The sequence below is a fragment of the Betta splendens genome, chromosome 2 (assembly GCF_900634795.4).
Source record: "Betta splendens chromosome 2, fBetSpl5.4, whole genome shotgun sequence".
NCBI classification, from domain to species: Eukaryota; Metazoa; Chordata; class Actinopteri; order Anabantiformes; family Osphronemidae; genus Betta; species Betta splendens.
Window position 1 is genome coordinate 11,821,731 of NC_040882.2, and position 19,765 is coordinate 11,841,495.

At 46.7% G+C, this 19,765-nt stretch overlaps 1 protein-coding gene across 4 annotated transcripts in view; it reads left to right on the plus strand.

Moving 5' to 3' along the window:
* Positions 1 to 19,765, plus strand: part of nlgn4xa (neuroligin 4 X-linked a) — a 61,172-nt gene that overhangs the window by 39,390 nt on the left and 2,017 nt on the right. For all 4 annotated transcript variants that reach the window (XM_055503531.1, XM_029175587.3, XM_029175598.3 and 1 more), the window contains 2 exons: positions 10,440 to 10,625; positions 13,046 to 13,835. In XM_055503531.1, the coding sequence (XP_055359506.1) occupies positions 10,440 to 10,625; positions 13,046 to 13,835 (976 nt within the window). The remainder of the gene's footprint in view (positions 1 to 10,439; positions 10,626 to 13,045; positions 13,836 to 19,765) is intronic.

Consider the following 19,765-nt stretch of genomic DNA (forward strand, 5'->3'; position numbering starts at 1 on the left):
GAACCAAAAAAAAGACAACAAGTCAACAAAAAATAAATGAAGAGAGCGGGAGGAAAAACTGCAGCCGCGGCTAAATATAATGTCTCTATACATCTAAGCTGCAGCTGCAAGTGATTTACACTCACCATTATTGCAACTAGGTTACATAACGAGGGAGTGTTTCCATTTGATTATTTATGTAAATGATCCCATGCTTGGGTTTGTCCCCTCCGGGTTCCTGTATAAACATGGCCGCCTCCACCTCCACGCACCTGGTTCCATGGTTCACCCTAAACACACAGCTCTCCTACAGGACCGAATGTTCTCTGTTCTGTCCCTTTTGTGATGCCGCGTGTCCAGTCCGGCCCGATCTGAATTCTCATTTTAGCCTTCAATTCATTTGCATCAAAGGAGCCTTTACGCGTAAAACGTCCACCTGCATCAGCGCAGAAATAATCAAATCAGTGGAAATCGCCTCCTCGTCCTTGCGCGAACAGCCTGAAGGTCGACTTTTATCCGCTGCTTTGACTAAGTGACTCCTTCACCCTGTTTAAAAAACCTGTTTCCCAGGGGCCATCATGCAAAGAAACATCTACATGTTTCATTTCAGAAACTTATTCCCCTCCGCGTGCCCTCATTCCGTCCGCTGCCGAATGCAGATCTGCCACGGCTGACTAGGTTTCGGGAGCAATTTGAAAAACTAAGAGGGGCCTGACATCCCCACTCAACTCAGTGGCACGACGGCAGAGGGGGGAAAGATGGAATATTCAGGAGTGGAGCCGGCCCCGTGGGCGTCAGCGTGGGTGGCTGTTTGTCGCACGCGACGTGCGACTCGTCCGTGCGCGGTCACGTGGACGATCCCCGACGGTTTCCGGAGAGGAGCGCTCGCAGGGAGCGGTCCTGACCCGGACCGACGCACGGCCGCAGCCCGGCTGCTGCGCTGACGTTCATGAGGTAACAAACAGTCTGACGGCCGCTCGCCTCGGGAGCTCGACCGTCGCACTGCACGCTGAAATGCGACCCAACACGTTTGTGTTGCTGTTTTCAAGGTGATTCTTCCAGGTTAGTGTTAGATTTAAGGCGGGCGCTGAACCGCCGGACGTGTGTCTGGACCCCGCAGGAAGAAGGACCGTCGCTGCGGTGGAGATTTAAGTGATGCTCCACAGCATCGGCTTAAATGAGGCCGACCACAGAATCAGAAACAGGGTGATTCTGGGAGCGCGGGCCTCAAGTACGGCACACGAGTTCAGCACAGCACCTGCAGCAGCGTAATGTTAGCATTAGCGCTGATGTTCTCGTTTCACTTCATCAAAAATGTCACAGGATCTCAGATGTGTGATATTTCTACAAAGCTTTGGAAGCCAAGTCATACAGTACTTTATGAAAATGAGAAGATACAACTTTGGTAAAACATTTTAAAAATCTGTTCTGTAATCAGTAGATTCTGTAAAGAATTTGACTGTTATGTTGTAGTTTTAGACAATGCTGATTATATAATCATTATGATTTTAGATTCAGATGTTATGCATAAGTCTTGAATATAAAAATGAAAAATATATCTAAATCTGTTTTGCTCTTCTTATAATTATGTCTGTATCTGTGAAAACAATGATGTCCTGCAGCACATGATGCTACTGACCAAACTATTAGCTCCAAATATCTCATTACTTTCAACATATAATCCTCCCAATTATTACTATTTCTGAAACCCGAGGCCCGTGCCTGGGTGTGGTTTGAACTCCCCTCGCCTCTGCTGTGCCCAGGTCAGTTCTGTCTGCACGTAATATACGAGCGTCCTGAAGCTGCTGGCACCGTGTCGGTGGCGGGTCGTTACGTTTGCCGTTTGTGCTTCGAGATATGATGCGAGACGCAGATTTACGGCGGCTTCTGCTGCTTGGAATGAACTTCTGAAGAATCTTCACCGCAGGACAAAGGAAGTACTGGGGAACTTTGATTTACTGGAATAGTTTTGCTGCCTTTTGTTTTATATATTGGCAGTTTAATAGATACATTAAAGATTAGTTGTGGGATAGTAGTGAGATCTTAACAAGCTTTTTACTGTATCTGGTTAGGAAACAAAATAAAACGATGGCTCGCCATTACCACCGTTTTACCAAACAAATGATTTAATCTCATGTTTATTAAATGCAGATTCATGAATCCCAAGTTGCAAAGGTGGAACAATGTGTTTTCATTCATTAACCAGAAGAAGAATTTATTTGTTGTTGTTGTTGTTCCTAATTCAGCTGCAGTGGCTCTTAGCGATACTAAATTAGCAGTCGGGCAAATTGGGCAAAGTGCCCCTGGAGCTACCGACCATCACGAGGCCCGAAGGCACGCGGGCGCGTCAGCTGAGCCGCGGTAATGAGACGTCACTTTTATCCTTATTTAAATATACTTAACTAAGCCCCGAGTGAGTCCTGCCTTATTGGTTTTGCCGTGCGAAGGGCCCGAACGGTGCAAACAAACAGCATAATTCAGAAAAGCACGCGACGGCGCTACGGTGCGAGTCGGGGGGGGGGGGGGGGGGGGGGGGGGGGGGGGGGGTGTCGCGAGGTGCGTCAGTGAACAGTTCAACACTGTGCGGGTCCTTCGAGTGAGTAGGTGAGTCAGCAGCCGCGGAACAAACGAGCACTGGCTGCCGCTGCTTAAGGAGGGCTGATAGCCAGAAGTGCACAGCTGTGGCTAATGAGACATTTCAACTCGACTAAATTCACGGCCCCTATTTACTTACCGCGCAATACTTTGCGTGCTGTAACGGCATCGTACCCCCCCCCCCCCCACCCCCCCTTTTTTCTCCCGGTTCGGAGCGCCTGCAGTGTGCACGGCTGCTTGTGCCCGTGAATTGTTTGCGCGCCTCTGCAAGCTGTGCAAATGCCTCCCCGCGGATGTCGAATAGATTCTAATTAGCTCGGCAGAATTTAATGAACATACGCCGGTGGACCACTGGGGGGAGCGACCCCCCATCACCACCAATATACTGTACGTTTAGTCGCAGAAAGCGTTCCACTGAGCTGATGATATCTGCCACCTGACATTAATAAAACCGACCCTCCCTGCGTCTGTGGACTGGAACCAAAGGCGCTGGAGCTCCATCCTCTTCACTGCCAGTGAAGATTTCATCCCAACCACCTCTGGAGGTGCTCAGATTTGGTCGCATTAGGAACAAACGGTCACGGTTGTGCTCCGTGGGGCTGGATTACATTAACATCACGCTCCAGTACACGCGGCAGTGTGGTTTCTGTCAGGGGCGCGCTTGTTTGGTTGCTCTGCAGTCCAGTGTATCTGGAGCCAGATTGCACACAGCCTTTTTTTTTTTTTTTTTTTTTTAAACTGATTTTAACAATTTATACCCAAAGCCCTAAATTCAGTAACGGACGAATCCTCCGCTCCCTGAAAGCCTTCTGCCGTCTCTCTCCCCTTTAAAGCTGCCTCAACTGTGTCTGTACAAAATAATGTTGTGAACACGTTTCACGCCAGTCTGGACTCTGGTAAACTCTGTTTTTCAATTTGCGTCCTGTGTGTGTGGGAGCGTTGTGTTGTTCAGCGCTGTGGTTTCTCTCACGCTGGCTGTTTTTTTGTTTTCTGTGGACCAGGCTGCAGCTTTCTTCATAGTAATAATATGAAATACGAGGCAGCGGGTCCTGTTGTCTAACGTCACTGCGAAGTCCAGCGACACGTCCGCTGACAAAAGCAAACCCCTTTCATTTACATCCCGTGTGTTCAGAAGCGCCACTGCTCCGCTCTGTTTCCTGTGTAAATATCTGACGTCCTGCAGAAGAACATTCGGTGGAACATTACTGAGCTTTTTTCCAGTGTTGGCTCTCGGCACTAACTCACTGGCTGAACTGACTGTGAAATGTAACGGCCACTTTTCTACATCCATTAGATAAAACACTGATCTATAAGATTTCTCTTCTTACCTAAACCCAAATTCATATAAAACTCCCCCATCAACCCTGAACAGCTCCCTGCATCAGTGCATTTACTCTTCAGCTATAAACCTGAGTCTGATATCCTGACAACAAGCGGCGCGTGACGTTCCCGTGTATAAGAATAAAGTCAGCTCATATCTCCCCATACAACTATCAACTGGATATCTGCTCCTCTTTCGTCCCAGGCTCCGGTCCGTGGCTGATGCAGGAGCGGCCCTGGCGCCGGCAGATTGCGATTTAGCCGCGGCGCACCGATACAGGACGCGTGCGCACGCTCGCCGCGTTTGTGCCCATCTGGCTGGTTCCAGATGAGCAAATGAACCCGCCGCCGGTCCCTTTGATGCCGCGGGGCACACTTCTCCCACCGTCAGAGCAAACGCCGGCGCCGAGCAGACGCCTGCCTCGTTATTCCGCGAGAGTTGCGTTTCATCAAAGGCCGCTTCGCCGGAACGGAGGAAACCCGGACAACAGATGTGCATCGCTCACCTGCTCTAAAAACACCTCCAAATAATTAAGCTGATCCAACGCTGTCGGAGGACGCTCGGCGGCTCCGGGCTGCAGCTCCGGCGCTATTGTTAGCTGCCTGTTTGTTGTGCTATTAAAACTTGACCTGACGAGACCTTAAAGATAATTTTACCTCTCCTCTGTCGCCATCAAAAGCCCCCGAAAACTCACGAGCCGTCAAAAGCTCCTATTTTAATGCAGCTCTGTTGTCAAACTGGCATAAAAGCAGTTCACGTCAGGCTGAAGCTTTCAATGCTGATGTTAACAAGGGCGAGTTCATCAATTTTAAACGCCCGTGTTTCCGGCGGTGCTGTCGGGGGTGCGGAGGAAACAATGAAGCTAAAATGACGTCTAGTCCCTGCGCTGATGTCTGCTGCCTCATGAAACGGCCCACGTGCACGTTTCTGACGACCTTGGCCTCCGCGGCAGGCGGAGCTGGCTGTTGCTATTGACACTGTACATTTGAACTGCCTGGATGTTTACACTTTCCCAGTCAGGGTGTGTTTCCCTGCACTTTCATCACCAGCTCTTTGGACTCACCCTCATCGATCTGACAACAGTTAAGTCCTTAGAAAAATGTCTCTCGGGCGTCAGAGAGCAGATATTGAGAGATAACGCGCGATAATGGACTTTCAAAGCAGGAGGTCTCATATCGTGCTGCTCTAGTCAAGTGTTCTTCCTTTCAACTGATGAATCTGCTGGGCTCACCTCCGAGGATTCATAGTCCCCCAGATGTCGTTCTTTCATTCCTCTAAATGCCTTCTGTTCAAATGGAAGATAATGGAATCTTACGCATTTTTCTGGCTCGCGAGGAGACAAAAGGTTTCTCTCCTTCCTCTAAATATGACTTTATGAGGCTGCAGTGGTTCCCACTCATTACATGGACGCTGCATTCTGCCAGCAGCGAATGTTCGGGGAGCACATTTCGTTCCCTCCCACTCCCTGGGCTTTATTGTACCACCTCACTCCCACCAGAAGTAAGTAACAGTCCGCAGTAATGGAAAAAAGTTAAAGCGGTACCATTAAACTGGTAATTAGCTGCGTAATAAAGTCACAGCAAGACAAAACTGCAGACTATGTGTTGTTGAGCGTGATGGATGGCGGCGCAGCACTGCTAATCTGCAGCTTAACCACAAAAAGTAAGGGAAGCCGGAGAGAAATGCCCGTGTTTGCCTTTTTGCCTCATTATCATTACATCCCGTCATCGTGAGCGTGACTCATCGCTCTGCTGTCGCTTTGCTGTCGAACGGGGGGAGGTTCTGCTCAGCAGCGGGCGCGGCCCCGTCCCGGCCCGTCCTGACGGGCGACTTGCTGTCGGGCAGGAGGCTTGAGGGCGGCTGGGCTCCGCTGACCTTGCGGAGCTTATCCCCAACCGCTTCCCTTCCCTCTCTTTGATAATTAACATTTCATCTGGGAGCCGTGAGAGAGATTATCCTCTGGACAGAGAGCACAATTAACTACTATTACTGTCATGTTGGCAGCGCTCTGCCTCCACGCAGGACAGGCCGGGCGAGGACCCTTATTACAGACCGAGGAAAGACGGGCACGTTATTTGCTGATTCCTCTATTTGCTGCTTTTGTTATAATAACAAGACCCAGGTTGTAGAACAGCACGGATTCCGGTGGCTCCGTGTGCAACTACTTTAATCATTTGACTGCGAGCATGTGTGGACATGAGGAACATTAGTTTGAGCTCTTGTGCCCAATTAATAACGTCTCACGTTAGAGCTGAGTGCTATGATCCAGAAAAGGGAGTCCACAACCCCATAAAACCGCCCAAGGTTATATCAAAGTCTACAAGTTTCAGGGTTCCAGTGCAGAAGCCCTCGACTGTTTGAATCCACAGGTGCAACAGCAGCTTCCTGTGCTTTAGTCAACAGCTGTACAGTAGTTAAGACATAAGCACAAACAAATATGTGGACGTTTGGAAATGCGGGCAATCTACTCGACCTCTGAATTGATGAATGAAAGAGGATTCAGTCCAATTGTTCTACATGTAGATTAGATAATAATTCACCCAGTTCCAGTTATGTCTGACTGAAAAAAACAGAAGCTGAGTGATGATTATTCTTAGCCTGCTTTTAAAATAAACCTTCATTGTGTGAGGAAGATTCTCCGACACACATCATGCTCAGCTAAATCAAATGGGTTGTGGGCGTCTATGGGATTACGTGACAACAGGACGTGGAGTAAATCCCCCACCTCATCCTGATCTCACTGGTCAGACCTCCTGCGTCCTGGCTCCTGCCCAGAACAATGACTTACACACTGGGCCTGTTTAATTACAATAGTCACAACCGCTGGTTTTCTGGAAACTGCTGCGTCGCACAGACTGACGCGCCGATCAGTGCCTAAACTGATCAGGGATCAGGAAAGTGCCACGGCAGCTTCTGAGCAGAGATGAAGAACGTACCAAAGCCCAGATCTCAGCGTGCTTCCTGCACCTCTGAGCTCATGAACCGGTGGAAGCGGACGTTACTCCTTCCCCAGTGACATTAAACACATGCGTTGGCTCCGCGGCCTGTGAACGCACTGCGCTCGTAGCTGAAGCCAAGTCCGCGGAGCCGCGCTGCTGGAACTCGCATCACTCACGCGGTTTGAACAATAAACCGAGCACAGTGACACGCCGTGGCATTTAGATAACGCCCGTGAGACATTCAGGAGCCTCCGAATCGTCACATTTTAAATTTCATTACAGATATTTTCGTCAGATTAATCCAGGACAGCTGCTGCAGTCGCTGGGTTGGTGTTTGGACGCGCCGGACGCTTCTGTTGTCAGGTGGAAGTCTGCGCTTCCAAAATGCCAACATTTCATTGACTCGTTAAATCGGACCAGATGTATTTTGGCCTTTATCCAGCCGGATTTGCAGGTTCGGGAGAATTTGAGCTCCGTGAAACCGACGTTGACGCGGTATTATTCCGATTGTTAGTACAAAAGATTTCATTTCGATTCATGAAAAAGGTACAGGAAGCGCGGAGCTTCACAGACGCTGATCAATACCACACTCTAAAATACAGTGATTGTAGGAGGTGATGGCAGCTTAAGAGGGGTGTGTTTCCAAAAATACATCGATAGCAAACAAGAGGGGAGTCTCAGAGGTATACAATTATGGCAGAGGAGCCAGAAATCAAAGCGGCAGAGATCAGGTTCGAAGAAGAGGGAGGCGTGTGTCATATGAGTTATTGACGGAGAGCTGTATTGATTTCTGGCACTATTTTATCTTCAAAATCTATTATGTGGTCGCAAATTAGCCGCGGAGAAACACAGTAACTAGAACACGTGTTTGTTTTGTTATTAAACCCTAAAACCCCAAATCCGCATATTAAGCCACGTGCGCGTGTGGAGACTCATTACACCTCCTGTCTCTGTGCTATTTAAGTCTTGCCGTTGTGTCCACTCTGTGCTTTGTTGTGACTGACCTACATTAAGCTTCCAGCCCCTGTCAAGGCAGCATTAATACAAATAGGGGAGGGAACGGATTAATGCTTTCCCCCAGAGCGGCGGGAGTGCTGCTGATGATGAAGGGCTTCCTCTGGGCTCAGAGAGAGATCACAGTGTCACTAACAGCACAGCAGAAAAAAAAGGCCTTATCTGGAAAACAACAATGGGATTCTCAATACGTTACCGAGCAAAAAAATACTGCACGACGGCTTTGACATATCCTGTCTTAAGCCTTTCAAATCTCCGTTTTCCAGACCAGACACAAACGCCAAACAGCTCGGGTGCCAATTTACAGGACAGCGAGCAATGCACGGATTTATAAAAGAAAATGGAAGCATTTTACTTTTGACAACTCAGTGTGTTCGCATGTCTACAGTAGGCTACAGGTCAGTTTAACGGGTAAACCTGTACGGTCTAATTCATTCCAGTACATCCACCACCTGGAAAGAGATCACTAGTAGACTCTCATTCTAGGTTCTAATTCTAAGAAATGTCAGAGGTGCTGTAGTGGATTGATTCAGACTGTGCAGCTGTACCTAATAAACTGACCAGTCAGTGAATAGCTGTTGATAATTAGGCTGAGTTGTAGTCATGATGTGCGTTCAGCACCATTAATCCTCTGACTCCCTGAAAGACACAGCGTTCAGTTTTACCTTGAAGCTGTGTTTGATTCATTTCTATCTGAACTCTGCTCACATCCATTTCTCAACCTGACTCTCCTATTTTTAAAGGGTAGTTTGGAATTTGTTAAATACATCCGTCAGAGGTAAAGCATAAGGTTTTGGAATAGTGGTAAAAACCAGAAACACATTTTGGAAAAGGTCCACATTTACTCTGAAAGATGGTTCTATTATCTGTATATATTAAGTAAAATTATGTTTTATGAAATAGAGAATTTATGAATATTGTCACGTGTTTATGTTTAACTCTGTCTCTTATATAAGTTATAATCATTATTTTACCTTCACATGCATTATTATTCGGTGTTCCGTCCCTTTAGTTTCTGATAATCTGTCTGTCAGACATTGTCCATAGCGCGTCTCCCGGCGATGGGCTTCGTTACGTATGCAGTCTATTTTGGGGACGCGGCGCTTTGAAATGAAGCTTTGACTAATCTTCACACATCCTCGGGAGCGCCTGGTAGGCATGCTTTTCTCCGCCTTTGTGGCGAGGCATGAGAGGGGACGGGAAAAAGGGAAATGAAGGAAATGTGGGTGAGGCGGAGGAGGAGGGCGGGGGGGGTTGGGGGGGGCAAAGGTGGAGAGGGGTGGGGCGAGCGGCGCCAGAGCCAGTGGTCAACCTACGGGCTGCGTGAGGCTGCCAGAGGCCTTGTAATCCCGCCCCCCCCCCCACACTCCTGCCCTCCAACCTCCCTCTATCATCCCCTCCACCTCACCATGACAAACCGGATCTGCTCTCTATCAAAGAGCCACAGGCTACCTCTCCTCTTTCTCCTCCTTTCCTACCCAGCGGGCCTCATCCCATTTGTCATTCACTCTGCCTCTGTCTCGGGCCGCTCGCGGGGACAGGCCGTCGCTGCCAGGCTTGGCCACCGAGCTCCGGGCCCTGGCACCGAGGAGCCTCCGCCTCCCCCCAGTGGCAGCATTTAGAAGGCCATTTAATGGGTTTAGGCACATTTGCTAATTTGTCAACAAGTTTGGGACGCGGCGCTCACGGCCCAGAGGGTCGGTCTGGAAGGCAGCGGGATTGGTGGAGCACTTCTGGAGCCTCGGGTGAGATCCAACTCAAAGGCCTTTGCATACTTGACTAATTGTGTGCTGGCTCTTAAGACAACAGAACCCGATGCTTTACAAACAGGCCGATGTTCTTACTGTCCTGATGTTAATGGATGAACTGAGCACTGAACTGGTCACAGTCAACAACAAAGTCAAATTAAAGTAGTAAAAACACAGCTAGTTTCTGGTTTTAAGCAATTTTAAGCAATTTAGGAACAATCTTAGAAAAATGCTCTAAAGTATTCATATTTATGGTCTGGAAGTGAAATTAAACTTCAATTTGTGTTTTTTTTTTTCTTTTACAAAGAGTTTAAGGTGTTATAATTAAAATGTTTTTTTTTTCACATATCTGAAATCCTTTTTTTCTCTGTTGTCAACAATTTAAGTTTATTTAATTTGTCTCAAGAAAAGTGTGTTCATTTGAGTGTTTCCGTTTCAACAGCTATCAACAGCTTGATTAGGCAAAAAAAATACAAATCTAACAGCAGGATTTGGCTCCAACAAGCTTCATTAATGCTGGACTCTACAATGACAACGACAGTTTAATGGTCCATTACTAAAAGGATAGAAATAGCAATTTCAGAGAATATGAGCACAAATTAAAAGGTACATTTTGACCCTGGAAGTACAACCTGGCGTCTGTGTATAATACTGAGGATCGACCAAATGAGAGATGATCCCTTCTTAATTTCACCACTTTACTCACAAGCTGACAAACTCTGCCTTCACTTCACAGAGTGAGATCCTGACCATTCTGGCTCAGCCAGCATTAAATCAAAGCCAACAACCCTTCAGAGGAAAGGCTGAGATCTGATTGTCTGTTATTTGTTTTCATCAACCCAGGGTTTCTAAGCACAGGAGACCAGGCAGCCAAGGGCAACTACGGGCTGCTGGATCAAATTCAAGCTCTCAGGTGGATCAAAGAAAACATACAGGCCTTCAAAGGAGACCCGAAGAGAGTGACCATCTTTGGCTCTGGTGCCGGAGCATCGTGTGTCAGCCTGCTCACGCTCTCGCATTACTCAGAAGGTATGAGACACACGAGAGGGGCCACAGCCTCCCGACCTTTGGGGTTCGTACTGTTCGTTGTTTATCACCTGTAAGTCTGTCAGGAATCCAGTCCAGTTTCAGTCTCAAATCTGATCTCAGGAAGTCAATTCTAATAATGATTCTGTTAAACTGTGTCCTGTTCTGATCATATGTTAAACGCTAAACTTGTGTGGGCTAAACATAAAACTCCTTCCATCTGGACTCATGGGCTTCAGTGAAAACAAGCACAGTTTCACTGACACACTGTGCATGTGAAAGGCTTGGACTTGGCCTTATAGAAAGTACAGGCTGCTTCCAGACTAGCAAATAAACAGAAAAACATAAAGAAAGTAAGTTTGAGCTAAATTAAAGTGATGGACTACTTAGTAAATACAGCACCATCTGTAGAAGCATCGGATCAGAAAACAACCAAAAGTGTAAAGATATGAATAAAGACAATAGGTGCTTCTGGTGAACACAGGTGTAGACAACAATAGTACTACAAGCGTTTTTATGTGTGTTAAAAGGACAGACGAGAGCCTAATCACCTCACAGAGACCAGATGCAAACGTCTGCTATTCAATAAACAGAAGCTGTGAAGGAATCACGGTGAAGTCATGATTTATGCAGTAGCAGATGCAGGTTCAGCTAAAACGTTTAGCTATTACTGCGGTGAATTGGTTGATACTGTCCTGCTAAAATCGGGTGCAGGGTCCCATTTTGCATACGGTACAGTATACGTAGGGTTAGTTACTGACAGTGGGCAAATACTTCAAACATTTCCTTCTGGAGTGAATTATAGTAATACTTATGGAAACTTCAGATAAACGAGCCAAGATGTGGCTTTTTTGCATATCAGTTGTTATTTCTGGCTGAGCTCCTGGCTTTCATAAATGAACAGTTTTCTCCAACACAAATACTGGAGGTGAGAGAAATGCTCTGACCCACCTGTCAGAAAAAGAGCAGCACTGGGGGGATTGGATCTCAAATAGTGTTGCAGCAATTCCCAGGTCATTTTTCCCTCCATGTGGGACAAATACAGGCTTTGTGATAAATGCACCTTCCCATAAAGTCTACCTTTTTTATCTAAGTCCACTGAGTTTACCGTACAGGCGCTCAGCGAGGGAGACTTTCCATGTGCTCTTTTGCTCTTGTGTTGCGGTTATTAAGTCGGTTTCATTTTTCTTCATCTTGTGCTGTACTTGAGGGAATAGGAACGACTTACTTTACATTTAGATACAAGTCTTCATGTTTCGATGGGCAACAATCAGGACTGAGAGAGTCGGCTGGCGCTACGTGCCCCGCCGAGCGATGTGTGATTCCTGTGCGTGCAGGAAGGTACCTGCGCTGCTATGAAGCCGGTACAGAGGCAGACGAACCTTCAGCTTGTGAGTCTGCAGGCTTCACATCAAGGTCATAGCAAACTTGCGTTTGCCACGTTTGCCTAATTTTGAAGTTAATATCTGACGCGAGGTGGAACCGAGGCTCCAGACCGGCAGCGGCAGCAGATAGCGCTTGCACACAGCTAAACCGGGCCTTGTGGGAAAGATCTTCTTTGTGCTGGAAACATACTTTTCAAGTCGGCCCGGTTGAGTCACCACCACAGTGTGTTTGCATGAGTATAAATAGCACTCTCTGAAACAAAACACACACAGAACTCCAGTGTTCCTAGTGTATTGTGGCCTACTTACTGATTGGCAGTCTGCGCTACCAATATACTGAGATGCGGAAACTGCCTAAGGTGTTGCTCTTACATAAACAGCAAATGTCTTTTATGTTCCGGTTTGTCCATTAGGGACACAAAGATGTAACGTCAATATTCTGAATCATTCCTTTATTTGCCTTGAAATAGTTTTTACGCTGCCATGAAAAGGGATCGAGCTTAGAAATGCACAGCTTGGCTTGGCTTCCCTTAATCATATTTGAAAATTAGACTGTTTTGGAAAAACAAATGTAGTGATGCATTCATCTGATTTGTTAGAACAATGCAGCGCATGAAACCGGTTCCACGGAGGGGATCAGGTACTCGACAGGGTTTCTGTTCGGCGTCTGTGACGAGGTAGGGTTGAGTAAAGCATCTGTCTCCTACTTTGGTTTGAGCATAGCGAGCCAATATTGCCTCCTTTGGGTAGAGCAAGAACTGTGTATGTTCTGAGGTGTTAGCATACATGTTTGGTATTAGCGCAAGCTTAGGAGTACAGTTTCCACTAGAAGCACAAAGGTATTAATACAAGAACAGGCATGTGTTGTACCCTATTAACAAGTACAGTACTTCACAACTAGAACCACTAGAAGCAAAGGCCTCAGGCATTTCCAAGCCCTTAACCAACACTAATATTTGCTTCCTTTCTACCACCTGGAATCAGAATCTCTGCCTGCGTTTTGTGTGTATGTTTCACTGATACTGCCTCCTATGTCAGATCTGTTCCAGAAAGCCATCATCCAGAGTGGCACGGCGCTGTCCAGCTGGGCGGTCAACTACCAGCCTGCCAAGTACACACGGGCCCTGGCTGAGAAGGTGGGCTGCAACATGCTGGACACCATCGACCTGGTGGCGTGTCTGCAGAACAAGAACTACAAGGAGTTGATTGAACAGTACATCACCCCCGCCAAGTACCACATCGCCTTCGGGCCGGTGATTGACGGTGACGTGATCCCGGATGACCCCCAGATCCTCATGGAGCAAGGAGAGTTCCTCAACTACGACATCATGCTGGGGGTCAACCAAGGCGAGGGCTTCAAGTTCGTGGATGGCATCGTGGACAGCGAGGACGGCGTGTCGGCTAACGATTTTGACTTTGCTGTTTCGGACTTCGTGGACCATCTCTACGGCTACCCAGAGGGCAAGGACACTTTGCGCGAGACCATCAAGTTCATGTACACGGACTGGGCCGACAAGGAGAACCCAGAGACCCGGCGCAAGACCCTGGTGGCGCTGTTCACCGATCACCAGTGGGTGGCGCCGGCAGTGGCCACGGCTGACCTCCACGCCCAGTACGGCTCGCCCACCTACTTCTACGCATTTTACCACCACTGTCAGAGCGACATGAAGCCCAGCTGGGCCGACTCTGCCCACGGGGATGAGGTGCCGTACGTGTTCGGGATCCCCATGATCGGACCCACGGAGCTCTTCAACTGCAACTTCTCCAAGAACGACGTGATGCTGAGCGCCGTTGTCATGACCTACTGGACGAACTTTGCCAAAACAGGGTGAGTTGTACGTTCTTCTTTCTATTCAACAGCCGGCTGTGTGAGAATCTCCTCTGACAGACTTACATGAACCTTAGCATTAACTTCCTTCTTCAGTCATTCCTAGACATACAGTATAAGCACCTATCCGTTTAGCTCTTGCACAACAAACCTTCAGTATCTGCTCCTTTAAAGAGGTGCTTTCGTACCCAGAGGGTGACTTGAGCAGCATTTATCTCTGAAAACATCTCTTGTACTGTTTCGGTTCCTCTCACGCCAGTTGAAGGCATAGGAGGAATCTTTCAAAGGTATGCCTAGCATGTAGCCCCGGCGCCATAAGCCTTTAAATAAAGAGACAACTAGACTGATTGAATACCGCTCTCGATTTAATCTTACTATTCGAATGACGTATAAGGCTTTCAGAGAGTAAATATTTGATCCTTCAAAGATAGATCCGGGACAGGGTATCAACAGAAAGTTTTGTTAGTGTTCTAATGATTAACTCATGAGTCAAAGAGATTAAGCAGAGGTTAATAAAACAAGTCAAATCCTCCCTGGTGCAGCAGCGAGGCTGGATGTGATGAGAGGATTTGTTGCTGTTTATATTTGGATCACGTTTTTGTTTCACGCACCTTGAGATTAGATATCAGGGTCTTTGCAGCCCAGTCATACTGAAAATTCACTTTAAGGTGAATAAATGAAGTCTCGATCAGCTTCACAGGCTGGAGCGTTCGTTTCCCTGCTATGTTCGGCCCCACCCAGCTGATGCTGGATCAGCGGGGGACGGGCTGCCGTCAGACACTTTGGGAAGACTCTTTTCAGTCGCTGCCTTTTCTTTCCATGCTGCGCTTCCAATAAAGCGGCGTCTTGATGGCAAATTCATCACTGGGAGTGTGGCCATTTTTCAACAAGTCTGTGCAAAGCCTCCCATTGTGAATCACAGCAGACTGATGTTTTTGAAACCTTCCCTGAAAGAATGGGGAAATCTAGCGCCGCTGTGATTATGCATAGAGCGAGTATGGCTCCTTTGCTCCTATTATGTCTCATCGCGGGGTGGATCGAACAGTGACAGTGAGGGCAGAGTTCAAACACAGCACGAAGATAACATCTGTAGAAAACGATCGCGATGGCATCAGATTTTGCAAAACAAATCTAATATCCAACATGTTGCTTTCAAGAGCAGATGCATAACTGCGGCCAAGGTTACGCCCGAAATATAATGGATGGACACCCACAAACACCCGTCAGGCAACTGTGGTTCACCTTAACTTCTCTTACCTTGTAAAAAAACACATTAGCTTGAGTCTGACGCATTAAAGGATGCAGAACAGAAAAATCAGTGTATCTGGGATTAACACTCTAAATGCCTCCAATCTACAGCGAAAGATGTAAATGAGCCATTTCAGTACTTTTAGAGTCACTAACAGGCAACAACTCAAACTAGTCTAAATGTCGAGCAGCGCATCAGCACATCTGAATAAAAGCTGCCGGCTGAATAACAACTAGCTTCCACTCTCTGCGCCCGCGAACCCGCTGAGGTCCTCATGGACGGATGATGTCTGAGCACACGTTTTCTGTTTGCTCGCTCACACCGGCGGCAGGGAGTCAACGCTCTCTGATCGTATAGCGACACTGAAGTCTTGCTGGTCCTGTGCTGTTTACAGCTCCTGTGCGCATCTGCAGACCTGACTGATCAGAGCAGAGCCGAGTTAGCGGGCAACACTGCGACTGAGCACACACTGGAGCAGAGTGCAGCTCTTTCCCGCAGCACTACTGAAAGTGCCAGTGCTGGTCCTCTGCTGCAGGACATCGCCACTTGTCTCTCCAGCCCAAACCTCCTGTTTAAGAGCACACTTTCATTACACCCAAGGCTAATGTGGAGCGAGTTAGAAGTTTACTGATCATTTGCTCCAAAGTGTACTTGAAGCCTTGCACTCGGAGCAGCCAAGTGTTCCATCTCATCCTCGGCTGCTTGTGCCTTCTTCAGCAAATCTCCTCCTTCTTGGCCCACACACAGCCTGCTCTTCTCTCCACCCTGGATGGAGACATCTTCTTCCTCGTGGCTCAGTCTGACCAGTGTTTTACAACCAGTCTCACCTCCCAAGTTTTCACTTCCCCCTTCCAGGCACTGTGCATTTGCTAAAGCTTAAATTCAGTAACAGTTACTGTCACAATCTCACGACTCCCCTTCGGTGAAATACTGAAATGAGGTATTTTAAAACATGGAGAACTGCATTTAAATATGATCTATGCACCTATCAGTGCATCATCAGTCGACTCAGTGGCCTGTTAATCTTCATCTGCCTGCTTGAGGAGGTGATGACTGATTTAATGGAATTTATTTTATCGTCTGAATCAAATAAGCAGAATCTTTGATGTGGCGCGGTGGATGTTTCTGACACCTGGAGGTGTTGACACAGAAGATATACCTTAGAGAACAACGAGCTGGAGAGGAGCCACAGATATTGTCTGGACTGAGGAATATCACTCACTCTCACTCCACTGCTTAGCCACCGTGAGGGTCGGGGGCTGCCGGAGCCTGCTGTCAATCAGACGAGAGGTGGGGTTCACCCTGGACAGGTGGCCCCATACAGTACAAACACAGTTTAGAGTGAACTACGGGAGGGACACTCTCAATGAGAACTGTAAAACTCCTGACCATGTACTGTAGGAGGTGGGCTCCTGTTGTTAACTGTTAAAATGCCACTGTTAAAACTAACAGTCAGCAATGATGCCTCTAACCTGTGATCGTAAAGTATGTGTGCAAGCTGCCTTAAAGCCGGTGTCAGCTGTAGCGGAGTAGCACTGAATACATCACAGCTCATTCAGGTTCGTGAAAGCATCCGCAGCGGCGTTTCAGGCGGAGGGAGATCGCGTTTACGCTCCAACCTATAGCGACGCACGCCATTATTACCCGGTGCGCTGGATGATGATGGAAACAAAGCAAAACATGTATTTTGCAGTCGAACGAGCATGAAAAAGCCCGGAGCGCTGTTGTTTTGTTAATTCACTTGCAGCGGAGTGGCATTTGTTCCAGCATATGTTAGCGCTGTGACGGCAGACCTTAAGTGAAACCCCACCACATGCCAGCGGAGCCTCACGTATGGTCCCATATGGAAGGAGCAGTTGGAGGCCAGGGCTCGTGTTTTGGCAGAGCCCAGTGGTTTCCACGACAGGCCCTCATTAGGCGGGACACAGGTGGGGCTCGTAACACGTAGGCTCAATAGGTTTGACCCCCCCACAGTAACGAGACAGCGCATTGAAGGAAATGCTGCAGGTTCTCTGCAGGGTTTATAGTCTTACATTGGTATAATTTGGGTTTTAGTCATGCCGTGTTTTGGTTTTGGCCTCGAGGATGAAGCTCATTCGATTACAACAATTAACTGTTGATAAGTAGACAAGCAAGGTGTAATGTTACCTACGCAATCACGCTCTGAGTGGGGACAAGGAGTCAAGATGGCAGCTCCACCTTCAGGGAGCAAGCACATGAGCAAGCAATGTGGCTATTGGGACTGAGCCTGCTGTCACTCCAATAATAAAAAAAATAAATACATTTTTCAGTTATTCTACATTAGGGTTAGAAAAACTCTGAGAATGCCACAGTGCATTCTGGGTAATGGTTTGAACCAATCTTAGATCTGTCTGAGACCAGAAGGTCGTCTGTTCAGCCTTTTCAATTAGCGGCAAAGCAGACATGAGTAATAATTATGTTCGCAAGTACTGTAGTTACCTGGCGAGAGGCGAAAGTGGAGCCAGTGGCTGCTACAGTAGATAAGAAAGAAGTGTGAAGTTGACCTGAGGTTTACCTGATGGCTGCTTTGCCTGTAGGACAAGGGATGAGGAAAATAACGACCAGAGCTTCTGTCCTTAAGCTGTATAGACAAGCTGTCATTCTCTCACCTAAACTGACACCAAGAGCATAGAAACATGCGGTGAGATGATGCCGTCGTTGGGAATGAAATGATTTATTAGACATACCATATTCTACATCATCACAGAAAGCGAGTCGAGACTTTTTGTTAAGCATTCACATTCAGCTCTTACGCAGCTGAAAATCACTAAAGGTTTAATTACTGGACATGTTTTCTGGGCTTCTTAACATGACCAACTGTGAAAACAAACATTCTCTTTATGTTTTAGTGAATCAAAAAGATTTCAGGTTGTGGCAAATGAAAACATCTTGGTTGCCTAATGCAGAAACTTTCCCAGTAGAAAAACACCCATTAAAAGATAAATAAATAAATAAATAAAAAACTAGACTAATTTAATTTTTCTCAAGTGGCAGAAGACAAGAAAAACAAAAAGGAAAACTCAAAGGGGAAATTCTAGTTCCTGAGTGTCTGTTTGGTTATAATTTACTGATAGAACAGCTTTAAACTAAACCACAGCACAACTAAAAATTTATTTTAAATAAGTTCTGAGTTGAGCACTAGTGAATGTAGTGTAATATCTGTGTGAATATACTGTACACATTGCACAGTTTGTACAGTAACTGGCTCATTAGAGTAGTTATGTCAACATACTTGCATAAATGTCGGAATATTTATTCATATAGTTTTCACAGTGACACACAATATGCTCATAATATGACACTATAAAAATAGTAGCATCAAGATCCATGGGGGTCATTTTAAAGCAGCCCGTGGTAGAATAAAGCTTTGTAATCAGGGCCTCTGTCGATGGGTCGGCTGATTTATCGCCCTCTTTGTCCGCTTTGTTCTGAATGACGAGCTTCCAGAAACAGCGATTACTTTGCTTCACAACTGGCGGCTCAGCACAGTCCTTTTGGCTGCTGTTGGACGAGCTTCTCCACCCGAACAAGGCTGTAGAAGGAGCCCATTCCTCAGAGTCTGGTTTGACCCGAAATCAACCGTTCAGAGATGTGTGAGCAAAACACCAAGTATCTTTTACTGATCTGAAAGGCCGATTTATGCACTGACCTTATAATGGTAATATGGCATGATGCATAATCACGGCTGTGCTTTCTATAAATTCACATCATCCTGTGAATACAATCTATATTTAAACTACAATATTTTAGTGTGGAGAATCTTCGATGATATTCTTGTTGTTTGTTTTGTACCTATTGTTTGTGCACTTCTGACATTTTCTTTAAGATCTTTCAACGTGATTGAATACACTTCACATATATCATTTCAGCAGTTCAACTTCTTTTCAATTTAAACATCCAACAGGCTCAAAAGCCTCAAACTGTATCTACTGAACAGCCGACCCAATGTGCAGTATATGTCCCGTATATACTATACTGTATGTGCACACAGGTCTATAATCAGCAGTAGTAAGTGAACACACCCACTGTCTAACACACAGAGGCAGGAGTTCATCAGTGTCTCCTGGTTGGACAAGATGAGGCCTTACATCCCATATAGTGTGTGTATACAGCATACAGATATACAGAGACATAACCTAATAGGTTTCAGGAGGATGTTGTGTAGCCTTCACCGCTCTTCACTGCGCTGAAGTTAATGGCGTGACTCCCACAAAGCCGCTCGAGCGGCAGCTCTATTCCCAACTCCGTATGGCTGAATATTAAGAAAATGTGGCAACAGCCCTGGAAACGTGTCGCTGGTGCGTGAGGACACAGAACATTTTGTCAGCTTGTGCACTCACATTGTGAGTCACCTCGAAACGCATTAGCTTTGAACAGGGGAGCAGGAAATAGAAGAAAAGCTACAACTTTTTTCAGTAATGACTCATGTGGAGGTGTCACAAATTAGAGCTAAGTGAATCTAATGGACAGTTAACACTGCTTTAAAATGATCAGAGGGAGAAGACAGTTTATGGCCCCACGTCTTAATATGGTTGTTATATTTTAGATGGTGAATAAGGTCAATGTAATATTTTGTGTAACCTTTGTTCTTTTATATCCGTTTAAAGCCTAATGGTGGTTTGTTCTATCAGCCAGTCGTTGGCCTTGGACCCTGGATCTA